This window comes from Colias croceus, chromosome 22, assembly GCF_905220415.1.
Source record: "Colias croceus chromosome 22, ilColCroc2.1".
NCBI classification, from domain to species: domain Eukaryota; kingdom Metazoa; phylum Arthropoda; class Insecta; order Lepidoptera; family Pieridae; genus Colias; species Colias croceus.
Window position 1 is genome coordinate 868,634 of NC_059558.1, and position 19,735 is coordinate 888,368.

General features: G+C 33.5%; 3 protein-coding genes across 4 annotated transcripts; all 3 read right to left on the reverse strand.

Annotated features, from left to right (window-relative positions):
- Positions 1 to 520: 520 nt before the first annotated feature.
- On the reverse strand, positions 521 to 8,831 carry LOC123701768 (vitellin-degrading protease-like). Of its 2 annotated transcripts, none has more exons than XM_045649323.1 (8): positions 8,700 to 8,831; positions 8,203 to 8,344; positions 4,171 to 4,248; positions 3,207 to 3,351; positions 2,768 to 2,881; positions 1,317 to 1,478; positions 841 to 966; positions 521 to 622 (listed from the first exon to the last, which is right to left on the reverse strand). In XM_045649323.1, the coding sequence occupies exons 1-8, from the start codon at positions 8,755 to 8,757 to the stop codon at positions 521 to 523; spliced, it is 927 nt and encodes a 308-aa protein (XP_045505279.1). In that variant the 5' UTR covers positions 8,758 to 8,831. The 2 variants fall into 2 exon arrangements, with proteins under 2 accessions (XP_045505279.1, XP_045505281.1); XM_045649325.1 differs by having other exon boundaries at positions 8,766 to 8,784.
- LOC123701767 (alpha-(1,3)-fucosyltransferase C-like) lies at positions 5,369 to 7,136 on the reverse strand. The gene is made up of 2 exons (XM_045649322.1): positions 6,219 to 7,136; positions 5,369 to 5,854 (listed from the first exon to the last, which is right to left on the reverse strand). Exons 1-2 carry the CDS (start codon positions 7,127 to 7,129, stop codon positions 5,593 to 5,595), a joined length of 1,173 nt encoding a protein of 390 aa, XP_045505278.1. The 5' UTR covers positions 7,130 to 7,136; the 3' UTR covers positions 5,369 to 5,592.
- A 1,655-nt stretch (positions 8,832 to 10,486) lies between the features above and the next one.
- On the reverse strand, positions 10,487 to 13,513 carry LOC123701761 (facilitated trehalose transporter Tret1-like). The gene is made up of 7 exons (XM_045649317.1): positions 13,355 to 13,513; positions 12,359 to 12,588; positions 11,805 to 12,128; positions 11,589 to 11,721; positions 11,269 to 11,492; positions 10,924 to 11,118; positions 10,487 to 10,770 (listed from the first exon to the last, which is right to left on the reverse strand). Exons 1-7 carry the CDS (start codon positions 13,410 to 13,412, stop codon positions 10,543 to 10,545), a joined length of 1,392 nt encoding a protein of 463 aa, XP_045505273.1. The 5' UTR covers positions 13,413 to 13,513; the 3' UTR covers positions 10,487 to 10,542.
- Positions 13,514 to 19,735: the final 6,222 nt, after the last annotated feature.

The window sequence follows — 19,735 nt, forward strand, 5'->3', positions numbered from 1 at the left end:
ACACATGCAAGCTGCTGTCAGACAGACTGTCGGACAGTTCTTGCAGAAGTTTACTTGCAGGTGGAAACGGGGCCTAACCCAATAGGTGGGAGAGACAAAATAGTTGCGGAGACAAAAGTTGCTCTTGCGCGCTAGCTCTAAGCGGTCAGTGTTGAATTTGACTTTGATTTTATTATGTATTTTGAAACTTACGCTAGTCATTCACTTTCGCAAGCCCACAAGGCAATAAGTATAGGAAAGAGAATCTATACTAATATTATAAAGCTGAAGAGTTTGTTTGTTTGTTTGTATGTTTGTTTGTTTGTTTGAACGCGCTAATCTCGGGAACTACAGGTCCGATTTGAAAAATTCTTTCGGTGTTAGATAGCTCATTTATCGAGGAAGCCTATAGGCTATATATCATCACGCTATGATTAACAGGAGTGGAGCCACGGGGGTGAAACCGCGCGGAGCAGCTAGTTAAGTAATAAAACAAATGTTTAATGCTATTATTTTATGAAACATGATTTATTTTACACAATTATAATATATCAACTGGTATAGTATTATCACCACTATCTGCACTTTCATTATTATCTTGATTATTTAGTATTTTGTCGATCCATGCTTTACTGTAGGAAACCTGAAAAAAAAGGAAAATATTATTTCTCTTCATATACCTGTAACATTCATTATTTCTTAATACAAAAAAAAAATGCTTAAAAAATACCTAATTAAAAAAAAATGACAGATTTTTTTTACTTAAAATAAATTAAAACCAGATTAAAACTAAATGAGTTTTACTCTTTTGGTTCGATACCCTGGAAGATAATAATAAAACAAACTACTGTAGTTAAGTACCTTAGCATAAACTCCGGGTTTGGATTTCAATGCGCACTCTTCGGTACCAGAGAAAAGAGCAATACCGTGTAACGTGCCCGCTCGGTTGAGGCCGCTGAAATGGACGGCCGGGTCTCCTGTATCACCCTGGAGAAAAAAAAATATACCAAAGAACATTATTTGAATTTGAAGATTAAAAGTAAACTGGATTTGCTTTTTGGTAATAACAGGTTTAGTCTACGTGAATTCAATTGGCAACTGAATTTCACACCTTACACACACACACACACACACACTATTAAATATTAGGTAGGTACCTAAGTACTAGGTATGTACAATATATCGATCATTAAATAGGCTATAAATTTTTTATATATTTTGCCACTATGTATTGTAAATGTAATATTATGGTCGGGACTATCGCTTACAAAAGTTTTCTTATACAAGATGTTTTATATTATGCCTTTATACTAAAACCCGACTAAACAAAAACACACCGCACACAAAGCGACCCCCTTCATCACGCTCTGCAAGCACATGTGGTCGTGTTGCAGTCTATAATCATTCCCGTACACCTTCCTGCATTCACCCCGCGACATCTCCTTTACAATCATGCGTCGTAGCTCCTGGTTCTCGCCTTCCCGGATCTGTCCTGTTACCTGTCAAAGTTAAGAAATGTGTATAAAAAATTGCGATTTTGAAAAGGATTATCCACATAATACAGTAGGTACTACTACATATTACTACAGTAGTGGTAATATGCACGCCATGCACACAGTTTCATTTTTATTTTAATTGATAATTGCAAGACGAATGCTTGAGTTTTGCGCAAAAACATTCAAAACAGTTTCATTGTAATACGCGACGTTGCCGCGCGAGAAACGCATGAAGAGCGCATGACGCGACGTTGCCGTAAGATGAATGCTCAATGCACGACGACCGGCTTATGCGACGTTGCTGCACTTGGAACGCACGACGAGCGGCTAACGCGGCGTTACCGCTCCGTGAACACAGTTTTAATTGATTTTACATCTCTTGAGGTTTGTTCAATTATCCACTCAACGGTTCGACGCCTCCCTGGAGGCACTCAACGGTCAACACTCAACGGTCGGGCGCTCCAAACATCCTTACGTGGTCATTGGTTAGGCCTCTCGCGCGTACTCCCGCTCGCGGGCGCGCAATCGGCTTGTAATGAAGATTTCTCAAAAATGGCAAACACTTATAAAAAATAAAAGAATTACTCGTAATTCCAGTGAAATTTCCATTAAGATAGTATTATTTACATCGTATTTTTATTTGAAATTCAATTAAAAATAATGAGTTGAAGTTGCAAAGAAATATTTCACCATTTTCTTGTTAAAACATGTGATAATACTGATACACAAACATTTATTTGATTCAAATTTATTTTATACTTTACAATGTTGTTTTAGGATAAAATACCACATCTCATATAAAAATATTATTTATTTGAAGACAGAAAATGAAAAGACTCCCAAGACTACGACGAACTTCAAACTAACATAACGCGACAAAATTGTATTGACCTTGACCATAATTCTTCGAATATAGTTAGAATGGGATGTGTAGATTACAATTTGTATAAGTTGGACAGGGACAGGAAGAGTTTGGTGTATTTTAAAGTGGATATTTAAAACAGCTGCGTGCTTGCCTCCAGGGAGCATAGAACCATTCGAGCAGGTCAAAATAGTTGCCGCCAGGAGGCGTTGAACCGTTAAGTGGGTAAGGATGTTTTGAGCGCCCGACCGTTGAGTGGTTATAAAAATTGTTTAGATTTTAAACCTTACGTATTTCTGTTACATTTTTTCCCTATTTATTTTTCTCTTTTTTGACTTCACCATCATTGTTACTTAAACTTGTTATTCTGTGTTTTTTTTTGTATATCCGCAGACTAAATCTAGAATTTTCCAAATCGTTTATAACTTACCACAGATCCAAAGCCAGTAACTATTGTTTCGCCGAAGAGGGATGGAAGATCAGATCCAATACTTGCTACCGATACAACTTGTACCCTGCTACTTAACATTATTGGGATATTCATCTGAAATAATTTAGAAATCAGATTAAATTTTTTACGAGAAATTACTGTTGAGAGACTACTACCTACTGGCAGAGACATGATTGACATACCAAATAATTTTAATTATTTATTTTGGTCGTAATTTACAGAGATCCTCTTATAAATAGAGAATCAACGTGGAGAAAGTCGCGTTATCACATAGATTTAAAAGCAAAGTTGCCTTATGGCTAATAATAATTTTTACAAGTTCGCTTTACTATACGTGGATTTGTATCTTCATAAATTTTAAATAGTAATTATTAACTACCTACGCAGTACGCTATAAATAAAATAGTAATGAAGGTACCTTGATCATAGCCAGATTATGTTCAGGATAATACTGATCAGTTCTATAATCCGGGTGCCGTCTAATGTCCGTGACCGCCAGGATCCGACCGCCGAAGTCGCGGAATACAGACCCCATGCGTACGGACACTTCTTCTTTTGATACACTGAATTAATGTAGGTACCAAATACTTTAGAGGAAAAAAAAGCTCGTAGATACACAAAAAATATATAAAAATATTAACAAAAAATGTGGGTCATAATTTTTAATCAAAAAATGTTTGGTGTGGAAACTTAATTTTTTTTCCTCAAAAATTATTTTAACATTTAATAGTTCAGGATATGATACATCGCCCATTTTTGCAAGTGACTACTATCAAGCTGATTTTCCGTTTGTAGCTTTATTTTAATGAGACACCGATTAATTTCTTGTACGAAACTCTCGATTGTGGTAGCTAACAGAGATAACAAGGATAAAATTTTTTGACTTGATGGTTCTCAAATATTTATTACGCAATTTGTAGGACAATATGTCTGTTGAATTATATAAACATTAACTAAGTGAAAACAAAGAAATCAGCTTGTTAGTAATCATTTATGATGACCTCGTAATCGATACACTTTGGAAAGGGGGACTCTTCGAACAAACCATAGATTTTGTAGGACAAATATTTTTTCGAATAATTTAGGTAATTATCTTGAGATTGAACAAAAAAAAAATTCAGTTAGTAATAAATATTTGAGAACCATCAAATCAAAAATTTTTATCCTTGTTATCTCTGTTAGCTACCACAATCGAGACTTTCGTACACGAAATTATTGGGCGTCTCATCAAAATAAAGCTACAAACGGAAAATTAGCTTGATAGTAGTCACTTGCAAAAATGGGCGATGTATCCTGAACTATAACATTTTTTGTATTTGTATGTTTGTTAATAGTTACCACTTGTGAAAAAAATTGTTTCAGTCTTTTCAGAGAGAACTTACTAATCGAAACATTGCGCTGCGGTCAGCACCCATTGCTTGCCGACTATGGCGCCCCCGCACCAATGTTTACCATGTAACCTGTAATGTAATCATCATCATCATCATCAACCCATATATTATGTTCCCGCTGCTGGGACACCGGACACGGGCCTTCCATAAGGGATGTACGCAATGTGAAATTAACGACTTGAAATTGACTTATAAGTTATAACTATTTAGTCAGTTCATATCTAATGGCCTAATCTGTTTTTTTTTAAACTCGCAAGATACACTATTCCATTAATTTAATTTTAATTTTCAAGTAAATGTGGGAAACAAAATCAAAAACTGTTGAGTAGGAAACTTCACCTTTTTTGTAAGTCTGTATGTCTGTACCTATGTTTGTATGCCTTTTATGCATACAATTTCAAAATAAAATACTAGTTTCTTATTTTTACTACGAATTTTATTTCCAAGTTCCTTATTAATTAAAACAATAATTCGAAACAGATATTTATTAACCCAAAAAATTAATAATTGAATAAAACACAAGTCGCTAGATAAGTAGGAATATAAAAATAAATAGTAATATTATCTAAGATCTTGACTAATTATAATTAAATAAGCTTTTAACTAGAAATAGTTATTTGAGGGGTTTATTTACTTAAAACTAACATCACAATAATATTATAAGTAGAAAAGGTGTAGACAGGCTACCAACAGAACATATTATTTTGATATTCAAAAACGGCACTCTCTCTGTACCTAATAAGTATAATATAATAAGTTTATGCGGCACACTAACGCACACACGTGACACAAATATACCTGACGTCAAAGTAGGAAGGCCTAAGGCCGGATACTCACGTGCCTACCGCAGGGGCAATATTGGAACATTGTCCCTGCCTGCCTTTACACAAGACAATTAAGGGTTCAATTTCAAAATTGCCCCTGCTGCAGGTACGTAAGTAGCCGGTTTAAGATGGCATGATTCAACTATTGTGAGCTAATTAGCCACACTTTACTTAAGTCTCTTTTTAGCCTATTAATAACTTATCTTGTTGCTTATTACAACAACGACTACAAAAAAAGAAGTGTGGCACTCGGGGACTGCCGCGGTAAAGCTATTGCATAGCATGCCTTTAAGCCACACCTCCGTGCCCGTCGGAGTGGGGAGCGTGAGGTTTTTTCGTTACGGAATTTCTGGATTCTGTCCCCCCGCTCAAGGCCCGCGATAGAAGCTTCAAGCTATGCAATAGCTTAATAAATAAAAAAGAGCGTGTGTGTCACGCGTTACAAGAAACTTCTTTAGCAAGATGCAAAGATACTAAAATCTTCGCCTTTCTCCATGCCGTGACAATATTGTCATGACGCGACCAAAATGATATTTTATGCGCGTTTCAAAATAACACTTGAAACAAATTAATTAAGTACCTAACATTTTCATAAACAGTTCTCTTCGTATCTCACACCATTCCACCATGTCCTAAAATACTTCCAGACACTTTTTTCTTCCAAATTCCTGTTCATCATTTCACACAATCTACACGCGTTGAGATGATCAGCATCTCTATAAACATAGTGATTCCGCCATCTAAAGAACTCGTAGTATCGAGTTTTGTTGCCCATAATATCGAAGATAGTTTCTGCTAATTTTTTTGGACCTAAATTTATTGCATCTAGGTAACTCCCTTCTGGCAGAAATCTGAAATTAGATAAGTCATGATTAGGATAAACGTTATCATAAAATATGACATAGTAAGAAAGTTATGGGGCTTGCTTGTAGATTACTCTGTTTCTATTCTATACTATTTTTAGGTAAAATGGCAATCTGCGACAATTAATATTACTTATATAATTTTTTTTGTCTTAGATCATAAAAAAACTTGAAATTCATTCTTGAAATTCATAAAGATTGTGCAGAATTATTATTATCGCCCGAAATCTTTGAAATGAAGTAAAAAGTAACCTATATATCAATAGAATTGATAAACAATGTTCAATAAATACGGAAAGATTGACGCTATAAGTACGTTTTGATAAATATTTAAATTTATTTTATTACTTACCGTGAGTAATCTGCTCCTCCATATACTACAGGAACTGCATAGTTATTTAACGCCGTCAACAATTTCTCAGTCACGTAATCCTCTGCAAACGAATTCTCGAAAGACAAATAGAAATGATAGTCATCTTCAATCATCCTGAAGCAAGAGTTCGATTCACTCAAAGGACAACTAAGCGTTCCACATCTACCATATATGTCCACTGTCCAGCCAAATTTATTCAGTTCTTGGCTAAATTCCTCTACGTAATCTTCTCTATGACGTTTCGTTGAACAATGCGACACGAACCACGCAACTGCTTTTCTTTTCTTACTCAATTTTAACCTTAATTTTTCATCTACAGGGTCCATATTTTCAACCCATTTCATGTCAATCGCTGGGCCAACTAGATTGCCTTTCACATCGTAAATGCTAATATAACCCCACTGGAAATCGGAATCCAATTTGTATGTCCATGTCCAGTTAAAGTAGCCGTCTAGGTAGTCGTTGCAAGCTGGAAAGAAGTCAGGTGATTCCATGGCTCCAAAGATGTACTTCTGTTTTGGCGATCGGTCTTTTGGCAGCTGAAAAGCCCACATGTTCACATCTCTTCCATTAAATGCTATAGCATTAAAGTCACTTTGGTTAAGGAAATAATTCTTGTCATCTGTTACGAAGCAGTTCCGATATTTGCAGTTGTATTTGACGAAAGCAGAATTACCTTCTCCCATGTAATCGAAAGGTGCACTAAAACGCCTGGTCCATTGTAAAATGTACTTTAATTCCTTGTGGTTTAGGTAGGATATGTCCTTTCTGTTGGCTCGAATATCATTTAAGCGATTGTGGTAAGTATAGAATAAAGTTATAGCGTATATAATAAGGATTAGAATGAATAATCGAGTAAAATATCTTAGTGGACACAGAATAATTGACATGGTGTCCACCAACGGTCGACTAATACTGACCTTATCGATACTGATAAGATATTAAGGTGTTTTATCTACGTACAGAATGTGAAACCGGTTTATTAGTATAGATTGCGGTTATTTCTCATCACTTATCACAGTGCAGTTATTAGAAATTTATTATTTCTTTTGGAAACTCTTTAGTGCATGTGCCATCAAAAGCAGGCAGGTTTCTTTAATGAAATAAGATGATAGCAACATTTAAATTGGTATTTTAAATTTGAATTAGTCTTAATTTGTTTGCAATGTTTTTTTTTCAAAACGTAAAAATTTAGAAATTAAAGATTCGGTCCCGGGACCACGCTCGCTGCAAATTTCAATTTGCAATATGCAAGAGCGAAACGTCGGGATAGTAATAAAATGCATATAAATCGCGTTTAAAATTCGTTTAAATCTTTATTAATTTTAAATTTTATATAGAGAAATCTCTAAAATAATCGCGTAAAATTGAAAATGTTGACAAATAGACCGTATTACAGGATGGTAAAAAGTTAATGCAAGTTTCCTAATCAATCTAACTAGACCGAATTATTATATCAAGCCATTACAATATTTATTTTATTTTTCGTAGTATTCTAAGTCTAAATCTGTACATATATTTGTATACGATAATACGTAGTATATTACTATTATCTAGTCTAGTCCTACTAATATTATAAATGCGAAAGTTTGTATGGATGTATGGATGTTTGTTACTCTTTCACGTAAAAACTACTGAACCGATTACAATGAAATTTAGCACACATATAGAGGGTAACTTGGATTAACACATAGGATAGTTTTTATCCCGGAAATCCCACGGGAACGGGAACTATGCGGGTTTTCCTTTGCAAACGCGGGCGAAGCCGCGGGCGTAAATCTAGTAATATTATAAAGCTGAAGAGTTTGTTTATTATCGCCAATCTCATGAACTACTGGTCCGATTTGAAAAATTATTTCGGTGTTAGATAGCCCATTTATCGAGGAAGGCTATTAGGCTATATATCATCACGCTAAGACCAACAGGAGCGGATCGACGCGGGAGAAACCACGCAGCTAGTTACCTTATAGAAACAGTGTAAGGGTAATCTTCCAAGCAAACGAGTCCCATTTCAGTAGTGAGACGCTTTCGTCTCACGTGGGTGAGATCTTCCTCCATTTTTGGCGGGAATTCACATTCCATTTCTGTCTTCGATGTTGTATAAGCTTCAAAGGAAAAGCCTTTTTTGGTAATTAAAATTATTATTTTCGTTTCATTCATGAAATTTTCTAAACGCAATTTAGTTATTAAGCCTGGTTAAATAGAAACTAGGGTAAAACGTTTTACTGTTTACAATCGGGTTCAACCGAAATAAAACTTAGATATCAATCTTATCTTAAGATATCAATTATCATTGCCAAAAATCTTTGAAATCAATTTAAGAAGTGTTTATTATGTTTATCATTATCATGCCTGGTTATGACTTCTACAAATTATATTATCTTTAAGTAGTTTAAATTTTAAAATAAAAACATTCACAATGATCACTTTTACTAGATTACGTTATAGGTAAATACTTACCACATCGCATCAATTTTAATAACGAAACAGTCACAAATAATGTTCTCCATAGAGCCATTTTCTTACATTTTGAAGTCTACATAATACTGTTAGGTTTTTCATTCGATTCATTGCATAAGCCATGTTTATTTAATGAAGAATGTTTGGAGTTTTGGACTATTGTTTGAGAAATTGTGTACATTTAAGCGTTTTATTGATTTTTCTATGACCATTATTATAAAAGTTTATGCCTTAAAGCGTTATGTTCATGTTTTGAATAATTTACTTGGTATTTAATTAAGTTTTAACTGTTGTAAAATGTGGCTGATTATTATTTCGACGTTCCGTTTGCGGAGACCTATCTACCAACATCTTTTTACTCATAGGAAATTTGTGAAATAAAAATAAAATAATAATATAAGTAAGTATCGTTTATTGTTTCCCATATTATCGCATAACATTGGATTACACAGTATTATTGGAACGAAGTTTCGTATCCCGCGTTGCGAAACGGGGCTAGACGGAAAAAATTAAGACGAAAAGTTGTAACGACACTTTTTGCTATAGTATATTTGCGCGGCGTGTGCATGTTTCTCTGTCTATCTCTCTCTAACTTAAAACTTCGTTCCACCCGGGTGTCCCTTATTTAAATTTTTAAATATAGTTTTTCTTGTTGTCCAAAGCAACGCTGTTTTTCACTCGCCCCTAATAATTACAGGATACAATATTTTATTTGTAGTTACAAGTTTATATTTATTTATTTATTATAAACCAAAAATACGCTTCTAAAAACAGTAGGGAACAGTAGAACCTAGAGAAAAAATGTGTGCGCGTACCTACTAGTGTACACACATAAGAAGTGAAACTTCTTTATGACCTTATTTTTCAAAAAGTAATTTACTATATGTATGCAATTTTACAGAAATACGAATCGCGCGTGATAGGAATAAAATGGCGCGTAACGGAAAAATGCATGTCGCGTGACGCACGATACGTACGATAATTATCGTACGTATCGTGCGTCACGCGACATGCACTACACAGACCAAAAAGTTTGAGACGATGTAATAAAAGTTTGACTTTAAAAGTAGGTACAGTACAAATGAGAAAAACAAAAGAAACTTAGATATAAATTCACGTTTTGCGATTGTTTGAAGGCATACAAAATGGCTGATGCAATCATTTCATCACCACGAAGCAGATTTCAAGATATATAAATAAATCTTGATATTAATACTTTATAAATATGATAACATCCTCTCTGCTTTAGCTAAATATTAACATAATGATTTTGAATGGAAGTTTATGATTACGGTGCATTTACATCAAACAAGCGAATTCTCATTCTAACCTCACTATGTCAAATTCTTTTAGTGTAAACAGGTGTAGAGCATTCTTTCGTTATTCTTAGTTCGTTCGAAAATATTCTATGCAATGTTCTAAACTGAAAAACATACGAGTTTTCGTTTACACTAATAGATCACGAAAGAATATTCTTGCTCTAGTTGTATGTTCGTTTGATGTAAATGCACTGTTACAGGAATATTTTAATAAATATTTTCATGATCATTTATAAAATATTGATATTTTGCGTAGAAAAAGATTGTGGATATGGTTCTGCGCTCACGCGTCAACCACTATATACCGAGGAGGTGAATAAAGATAAATCATGAGTCACAAAAATCATTATTATCATTTACGACGGAATAATTTCTATTAATAGTGTTTGTGTTGTTTGATAATTTATGGTAATACTATTATAGGTTTCACTTTACAGCCAAGACTTATATTTTATCTACATCAAACATAAAATCTTGAAATTCCTTTCTTATGCACAAAACACAACAATTATGTTTCCTTTCCACTATTTCTTTTTCCCATTCGCTAGTTCGTCTCTAATCATTTCATCAGTCTTTCCTCTCGTTTCGGGAATGAGACAGGTAATTAAAGCTCCCAATACATTTAGGAAACCGAAGAAAATGAACGTCGTGTGTATTCCAAAAGTATCTGTTAATGGTGCGTAGGCATATAGCTGCGTGGCTACAGTTAACCAAGTATAGGTGCCTATGCAACCCATCACTTTGGCCCGAGCCTGAAAAAACGATCCTGACATTAATCATGGTATATGAATTTTAATTCAAACAAAACTAATATTTATCATCTTTATTTATCTTTAATTTAGAAGATAATAATATGATATAAGCTTATCAGTACAATCTCATGATGAAAGAAAACTTAAACTTACTTGAAAATTAAACATTTCTGTAGTCATAATATAAGGTAATGACCTCACTCCTCCAGCATACAATGCCACGGCTATCATCATACAAGTGATTGGTAACCAGCCAGGGATTGTATATCCGTAGGACTGTATGAGTAGTGCTATGCCCAATCCCGCGAGAGCGATCGCTGATATGAGGTATGCTCCTATTAGGAGAGGCTGGAAGAGAAGTTTGTCATTATTATGGACGGTATCGTCATTTCAATTAAGAAGGAACATGCATGTACGAAGCTTGAAGTACAATGGGGAAATAACAGTCAAATTAGCACTGAACCTAATTTATATACTTAGTAACAATGTAAAATATACCTTTCGATCAAACTTCTCCGCAATACTTGTAAATGTAAACGAAGCAATAATCATGACGATTGGAAAACTCAATGGTTGCAATTCCGGACTGATTCCGAAATTATTTCCTGTTGACTCCAATATGGCAGATGCATATGTTATTATTGCAAAAGCACCATTCCACGCATGTATTGTAAAGACAGAGAGCATAAATAATAAACCGCGACGCCAAGCTTTATCTTTAACTGAAAAAGAAAATATTTATTATACAGTTTGTTCTAGCATTGAATTACTGTGCTGTTTACTTTATTCATCTATTTTTTTCATCAACTAGGACTTACATATAGCTTTTAAGTCAACTGTGGGAAGATTCCTAAACGCTTCCTGTTGATTTTGCATATACTCTATTTCAGTTTTAACTTCTTTATCATCTGTTTTTAGACCTCTTAGAAAGGCAACTGCCCTGTAGGCTTCCTATAAAATAAAATTTGTTATTTCTTGAGAAATAGTAATTTGTAAATTATTATTTTGAAATTTGAAACAACCTATTTACTCACATCTATTTTCCCACGCTTAACCAAAAAGGAAGGAGATTCAGGGGCCTTTAACATTAACACTCCCATAGCTAAAGGGAATGCTAAATATATCCACAAAACTGTGAAGTAATCAAAGTATGCGCCGATCAAGTACATTATCAGGAATCCTAGGTTTTGCAGCAGGACTGATACGGATCCTAGGACGCCTATAAGATTGTTCTGACTCAGTTCGCGGATGTAGACTGTTGTGACAGCAAATGCACCAGACGCTGACATCCCAGCGGCTGCTCTTGCTATGGAAAGAGCTATTAGATTGGGTAGCATTATCCTGAGTAGGATCGAGAACTGGAAAAGATTTAGTAGGCATTATTTCTTTGCACAATATTAAAATAATAAAATAATGTACGTATGAATAAAATATAAAGGGGTGAAGCATAAGATTTAAGGTTACATTGATGACCTACGGTTTGAAGGAAAAATTTATAGAAGCAATAATATGATTTCTTGGCAAATTCTGCGATGACATAATTCAAGAAAAGCATGCTTATGAAGTGATACTTTATTGTTTTACTTACAATTGCTGGAATCGTAACGGAGAAGACGATCCATTTTCTACCATATCTATCTGTTAATAAAGCAAAAATTGGCACAACCAGCGCTGAAGATAAGCAGTTGATGCTGGCCAGTAAAGATATTTCCTGGTTTGTTAATGGAGCACCTAGAGGAGAGTCAGCAGCTTGTAGCTTCTTCGTAATGGGAGATATCCAGGCTGCTTCCAGGCCATATATCATAAAGCCCATGCTGGCTAAAGATTGAAATTTTATGTATTTTATGAGAAATGGTAATGGTAAGATATAATATTATCACTACATAGTATAAAACAAAATAGGTAAATCTAGGATCGTATTTAAGGAATTCATTAATTCCTTCTTTCTTCATTTTTAATTTAGCGAGACTTTTCATTATTTAATTCGTCTTCTTCAAAACTCTTGTATTTATATTTTTATTTGTTTTTTTTTTTATTATATTTAAATTATTACTTAGTATTAACTAAATACATGCAATTGAAATGTATACAAGTTAAATTATTAATTAAATATAGTTAAAATCTTTCTCATTCTGTTTTATTTATCATACTTAATTCTTTCCTTTATTGGATCTGATTTTTACTAATTATTCTTTAAAGTTTTAACCTATTATATATTACGTCTTTTCGTCGATCCACTCATTCGATTATAAATTTATACTGTATAAAATAAATCTGTAGAAGGGTCAATTCTGTACATTGAAAATATTGAAAAAATAAATAGCAGGGGGTGTTACTGGATCGATACCAAACCCAAATATGTGATAAATTTTTTTTTGTCTGTCTGTCTGTATGTGAAGGCATCACGTGAAAACTAACGGTTCGATTTCGATGAAACTTGGTATAATTATACCTTATTATCCTGGGCGTAAAATAGGATACTTTTCATCCCGTAAAAATACGTAGAAAAAAATAAATCTTAATTTTTCCGCGCGGACGGAGTCGCGGGCCGAAGCTAGTTGAAAATAAAAATTGAAATAAATACCTATTATAGAATAAATCCATTGCCAATAAGTATGACCACTATTCGTTTTCACCGTCATTTTGAACTTTTTAACACACTAAATTATTTCACTATTTTATTTCAGTTAACAGTAGAACACTGAATGGGTTCTTTAAATAACCATATTACTTAAAGCTACCTTATCAGATAGTTTCATTGTTTTAATTGTTCAAATATCTGTCTGTATCGAAATATATATGTTTAAATCAGGTTATTTTGTTGTCTTTTTGATACGGCAATCTAATAACGATCAAATGTTATTTTTAAACTTATTATATAAATAATAGTTTCATTGAGATAAAAAAAACCCGGCAAAGTGCGATTCCAACTCACGCATCGAGGGTTCCGTTTGCATTAAAAAGGTATTATAATAGGTACCTAAATACATATTTTTTACTAAATTAATGTATAAACATTACATATTGCAATGTGGAAAGCCGTAGACGCATAAACTTAAGAAAAATGTTTCTTTTTCGCTTTAGTAATATTTTTTTTATCATTAGCTGTGTCGTGCGGGTAAAATCAAGTATTTCTACGGCTCTTGTGTTATTCTAATTCATAACATAATATATATACTGTTAAGTTTAATCCAAATCCGTCCAGTAGTTTTTCATGTAAGAGACCATACATACATTCTTCCTCACAAACGTTCGCATTTATAATATAAGTAAGATGGGATTTAACACAGAATAGCATCACTACAAAATTTTTTAATTCATGCATCGTTGAAGAAGAGGCTGATTTTAAATCTCACGAACTGCTTATTTTAACTAAAATTCTAATTACAGGATATTATTTTATTTTTAATAACTATACAATGACTCCTTATTTAAATTACATGTTATTGTAAAAAAAAAAACTGGAGGCGTCAAGGGACACCCGGTTGGAACGAAGTTCTATGAGAGAAAGAGAGACAGACAGAGAAACAACCGCACGCCTCACAACTTTAGTTAAAAGTGTAGTTACAACTTTTCTTCTTAATTTTTCCGTCTAGTCCCCTTTCGCAACGCGCGATAAAGTACTTCGTTCCAATAAAAATATGGACATGGATGGCCAATTTATTTTTATGAAATGTAGCCTCAATTTATATTAATCTGCCCAGTAATTTTACGTTTTTTTTACGAACATACAAAGACTGAAAAAAATACTACCCATTTGGGTCCTAAAAAAATTGAATAATAATAATTAAAAAAAATATATTTGATGTACATGGTGCATTATAAATGGTGTGATTACTGAGTTATCTAATATATAAAAATCAATGCCACTTTTCGTTGTAATTCCATAACTCGAGAACGGCTGAACCGATTTCGATAATTCTTTTTTTATTATATTCCTTGAAGTACGAGGATGGTTCTTATGTAGAGAAAACGTTAATATGTACCACGGGCGAAGCCGGGGCGGACCGCTAGTATATGATATTTTACATATATATTTTTGGAAGTGTATGTAATGCATCGTTTTAAACAATGTGATTGTTTGAAGACATAATATAAACTCAACCTCAAACATTTATTCATTCAATCAGACATCTTCTAGAACCTTTGAATCTTCATTACCTACATATTTTTATCATTTACCACCGATTCCGAAAGCAGTATCTATGGAGAAAAACTCTTTTAAAATCATGTCAATATTACACATTAATTTTACAAAATATGTAACTACAAATATATATATCTAATAATATGCCAAAGAACTGTCCTGTGGTTCTTACCCAACAGCCCTCCATGGGTTTTCATCTTTAGTATATTCCATACAAGAATGATGATCCATGATGGCTGATGCAATCGTTTCATTTATTGATACTACTACTACCTACGTAATAAATAATAAATATTTACTTATATAATAAGTATATATACTACTGGTATTAAAATCTTAAATTATGACGAAGCAGATCTCAATACAAGAAATATAAATAAATCTTCATATAAATATTCGCTAGCAAGTGCTTTTTCCCATTTTTCAAGAAGCCTTTGCACTTTATCTAAATACGATAACATCCTCTTTGTTTTAACTTGGTTTTAACTAAATATTTTGAATGGAAGTTTATTATTACAGGAATATTTTACAAACGTTAGTAAATAGTTTCATGATTTATCAAATAATATGATTTTTTACGTAGAAAAAAGATTGTGGATAGCTTATCTTGGAACATTTTCCATTTCGTTGAAAGATCCCAAATATTATTAATGCGAAAGTAACTCTGTCTTCTCTTCTTCGCGGCCCAACCATGGAAAATTATCACTTCAAAATATAAGTAGGTATCACCTTTTGCAAAAAGGAGGGCCTTTTGTTCGTTACAATCTCTACGTTTTGATGGTGTAAAAAACATACGGTACCAAAGTAAATGTTCTCAGAGCATACAAGCAGTGTGATAATGACCTTTTATGAAAACAGGCACATTTCTTGAACTATATAATATATTCAATATAATAATTATGTACATTTATTACGCTTAAAAGCTCCCCCCCTCCTCCCACTTGCTGAACTCGGATCAACCGTAGTTAATGACGTCATACTGCATAATTACGCATCATGAAAAGTCTGTCCGTCTCTCTGGCGCGCAGACTAGCTTATGAGAGTGAAGGGGACATTTATGGTTTTAAGCTATTGCATAGCTTCTGTCGCGGGCTTGAGCGCGGGGACCGAATCGAGAAATTTCGTAACGAAAAAACCTCACGCTCCCCACTCCGACGGGCGGAGGTGTGGCTTGAAGGCATAGCATGCAATAGCACAACCGCCCCAGTCCCCGAGTGCCACACGTCGTTTTTATTTTGCAATTGTTTATAAAATTTATACAGGGTGAATGGTGATGTAATTTAAACAAAGACTAAACAAAGTTAGGTATATCTACTACTAACTATATAGGTATTCGACGAGATACTTCGCGGCACGCGGATAAGAATATTTTTTTACTTTAACTACCTAGGTTGAATTATGTAATTATTTTAATAAGTTTTGTAAACAAAATGTAAACGCCGTATGTTAAAATTTTCATACATAGCTAAACATTATTTTATTTTAATGTAGTATCTCTTACGTGCTAGGGTTTCGCTTGTATTGTTTCTTGGGAGTGAGAGCATAATATTGTGTTATTTGTATTATTTTTATCGTTATTTTTAAAAGGGGAATTATAAAACGAGCGAACAAAAAAAAAACTTTGCGACTGATGATGACATACTGTTTTAATAACTTGAGCGGTATGAATTTGACTAAGCGAAAAATTAACTAAACTGACGACGAATATTGATTTATAATAAAATCCAGAACGAGCTTACAAAAAGTGGATTGTGATAAATCCATTTGAGATATTAAAATTTTATTCGAGCGACTTCATTACTAAGTGAGCGACTGGAAATACAGAGAGGGCAACTTCAATATTAAGATAGATTCGATTTTTCTAAGTGAGGTTATACTTAGCGAACTACTAAAAAGTTCACTTTGAGCAAAATTTTGTAAGCTGCTTTATTAATGATTATTGGTTACTGATATTCTATTTGAGGGCTTATGTTTTTTATTTTGATACGCTTTTTTTAATTAAAACTACAGATTTTTAAATGCGCGCGATTTCTGTCTTCCGATATGGTAGCCCAGTGGTCATTAGTAAACTCTTTGTTACCTGAGGCACCTACTAAGTATTGAGCTTCGACAATGGACGGAAGCTTACATCTGGGCGAAGAAAAGCATAAATATAAAGATAGTAGCATCGGATCCTACCAAAATAGTATATTTGATTTGCAACGAAAATGATTTAAACTACAATGATCGTTGGCATACTTTTGACGAGTATAAAAAGCAGTCAGTTGCTTTCCAGAAAGCCACATTGCCAAATTTGGACTGTCAAAAAGGATCGTGCGACTGTCCCGAATTTTTCAATAGATATGTATGCAAACACGTTTTGGGGCTAGCAATTCGGCTCAAACTAACAACACCGCCACTGGAAGCAATAATGATACCCATTGGACAAAAAAGAAAACGAGGCCGGCCCACTAAGTCCAAGCCAGCACTTATTTACCAGTGACGATGCGTAGTAGGGCTCCTCATACCTATCAATGTTTCTTAGTATTAATAAGAAGTTTTTTTTTAGTTGACTGAAGCGTCTTATTTTATTTTTTGTTCATTTGATTGAAATAAATGCATGCATAGGTATTACTTTATTTTTACGGAGTACATTGTTTTATTTAATAACCCTTATAGGTACAATATACAGTTACAGTTATTTCAATAATAAAATTTCTCAACTAATAGAATAGTGTTTCTTCAAATAGTTATTTCATATTATTTTTATTTTTTTAAATGTGAGCTCATTATACTCTGCTCATATAAGTATAAATAGTATTTTTCAAAGTGTTTTTTGTATTCGAAACACTTAAAAATACATTTGCCAAATATTGAAAAAAATGCAGGACGTAACGTTGACACTCAAACAAATATTAGGTCGCTCAAAATATATTATGAAGCTGCTCATTTTGTATTTTAAGTAACTCAAATAAATGTTTGTAAATTGCTGTTCTGTTGATTTCTCGTCACTCGCAGTCAGTCGCTCACTTAGTAATTCTATAACCCAAATTCATTAATTTTGACACGAACTGTAATTTACAGTCACTCGTTTTATTGCTACCCTTTTGAAAATGGCATGAATTTTATTTATTATTTGATAATTAGCTATGTCCACACTATGCACTTTCATCTTCAACTTTCGTCTTCATCTTTCTATTCAACTTTCGTTTGTCGCTTTCAATATTGAATTCAATATTGACTGCGTTAACGAACGCAACGCCAGTATAGGTAGTCATTTACCTAGTTCATTCGTAGTTTGTCAGCTTGTGGAAACATGTGCGACGACAACATTTTACTTAGTGGAATATGTGCTGCTTACTTGGTCATAAGAAATTCCAGAAAAAAAGAACCAAGCGAAAGTTTTGGATACGAGGCTATTACAATAATCGAAGTAATGTGATTATGAGAGAACTACGAGAAGATAAAGATAGGTATTCTTTTTAAAAATTTTACGCATATGTCTGAAAAAAAATTCGATAGACTTTTGAAATTGATTACACCATCTTGTTGTTGAACGCTTTGTGGCACAGAAATCCACCAGACGCGGGATCATCTTTCGCAGCGCGCGCTATGCTTTCAACTGTCAAAAACGCATGCGTCAAGGGCATGCGTTTTTGACAGTTGTGTTGACAGTTGTGTGGACATAGCTACCAGCTAGCTGGTACGTCCACACTGTGCCTTGCACACAGAACAGCGCGCGCTGCGAAAGACGTTTCCAGTATCTGGTGGATTTCTGTGCCACAAAGCGTATTTAAAAAGAATATCTTTATCTTCTCGTAGTTCTCTCATAATCACATTACTTCGATTATTGTAATAGCCTCGTATCCAAAACTTTCGCTTGGTTCTTTTTTTCTGGAATTTCTTATGACCAAGTAAGCAGCACATATTCCACTAAGTAAAATGTTGTCGTCGCACATGTTTCCACAAGCTGACAAACTACGAATGAACTAGGTAAATGACTACCTATACTGGCGTTGCGTTCGTTAACGCAGTCAATATTGAATTCAATATTGAAAGCGACAAACGAAAGTTGAATAGAAAGATGAAGACGAAAGTTGAAGATGAAAGTGCATAGTGTGGACATAGCTATTGAATGATTTTCATTATTATATTACAATAATTGATTATAAGAATAAATAATTAAGTTCATCGATTGAGTTACTTTTAAATTTTTATTTTACATAATATAAATTACGAGAGCTTTCATTCTCTGTGTAAACATGCGTAGGGCATTCTTTCGTTGTTCTTAGTACGTTCGAACCTTAGATCATCGAACAGATTCTATGCAATGTTCTAATACTTAACAACGCTGAATACGAGTTTTCGTTTACACTGTCTAAAAGATCAAGAATGCTATTCCTCTTGGTCTAAGATCCGAATATAAGTCGAAATACAACGGCGTGATAATTGATTGAGACCAATTTTATAATAAATTTAGTGTATTAAAAAATGTATACAAAATGGGTTGACTGGGAAAATCCTGGACAGGAAATTTTTAATGAATTAAAAAAAACTTTTTTTTTTATTATTTGCAGTATCAACATAATAAAAAAAAATTATAATAGACTTAAAGTATGAAACCTACAGAATGTGCAGTCATAGTCGTTTTCTAATATTTACCGGGACAAACGGCTAGATTGGCAGGTATAAACAGGTATGACGGTATCAGTTACTTTCACTTGATAGGATGATGAAAAAAAAAATATGTCAGCGCTGTTTTATTACAAAATTGTTTTATTATCTCGAAACTGCAATTTAATTGCAGTTTCGAGATAATAAAAGGAAAATAAAAGACTT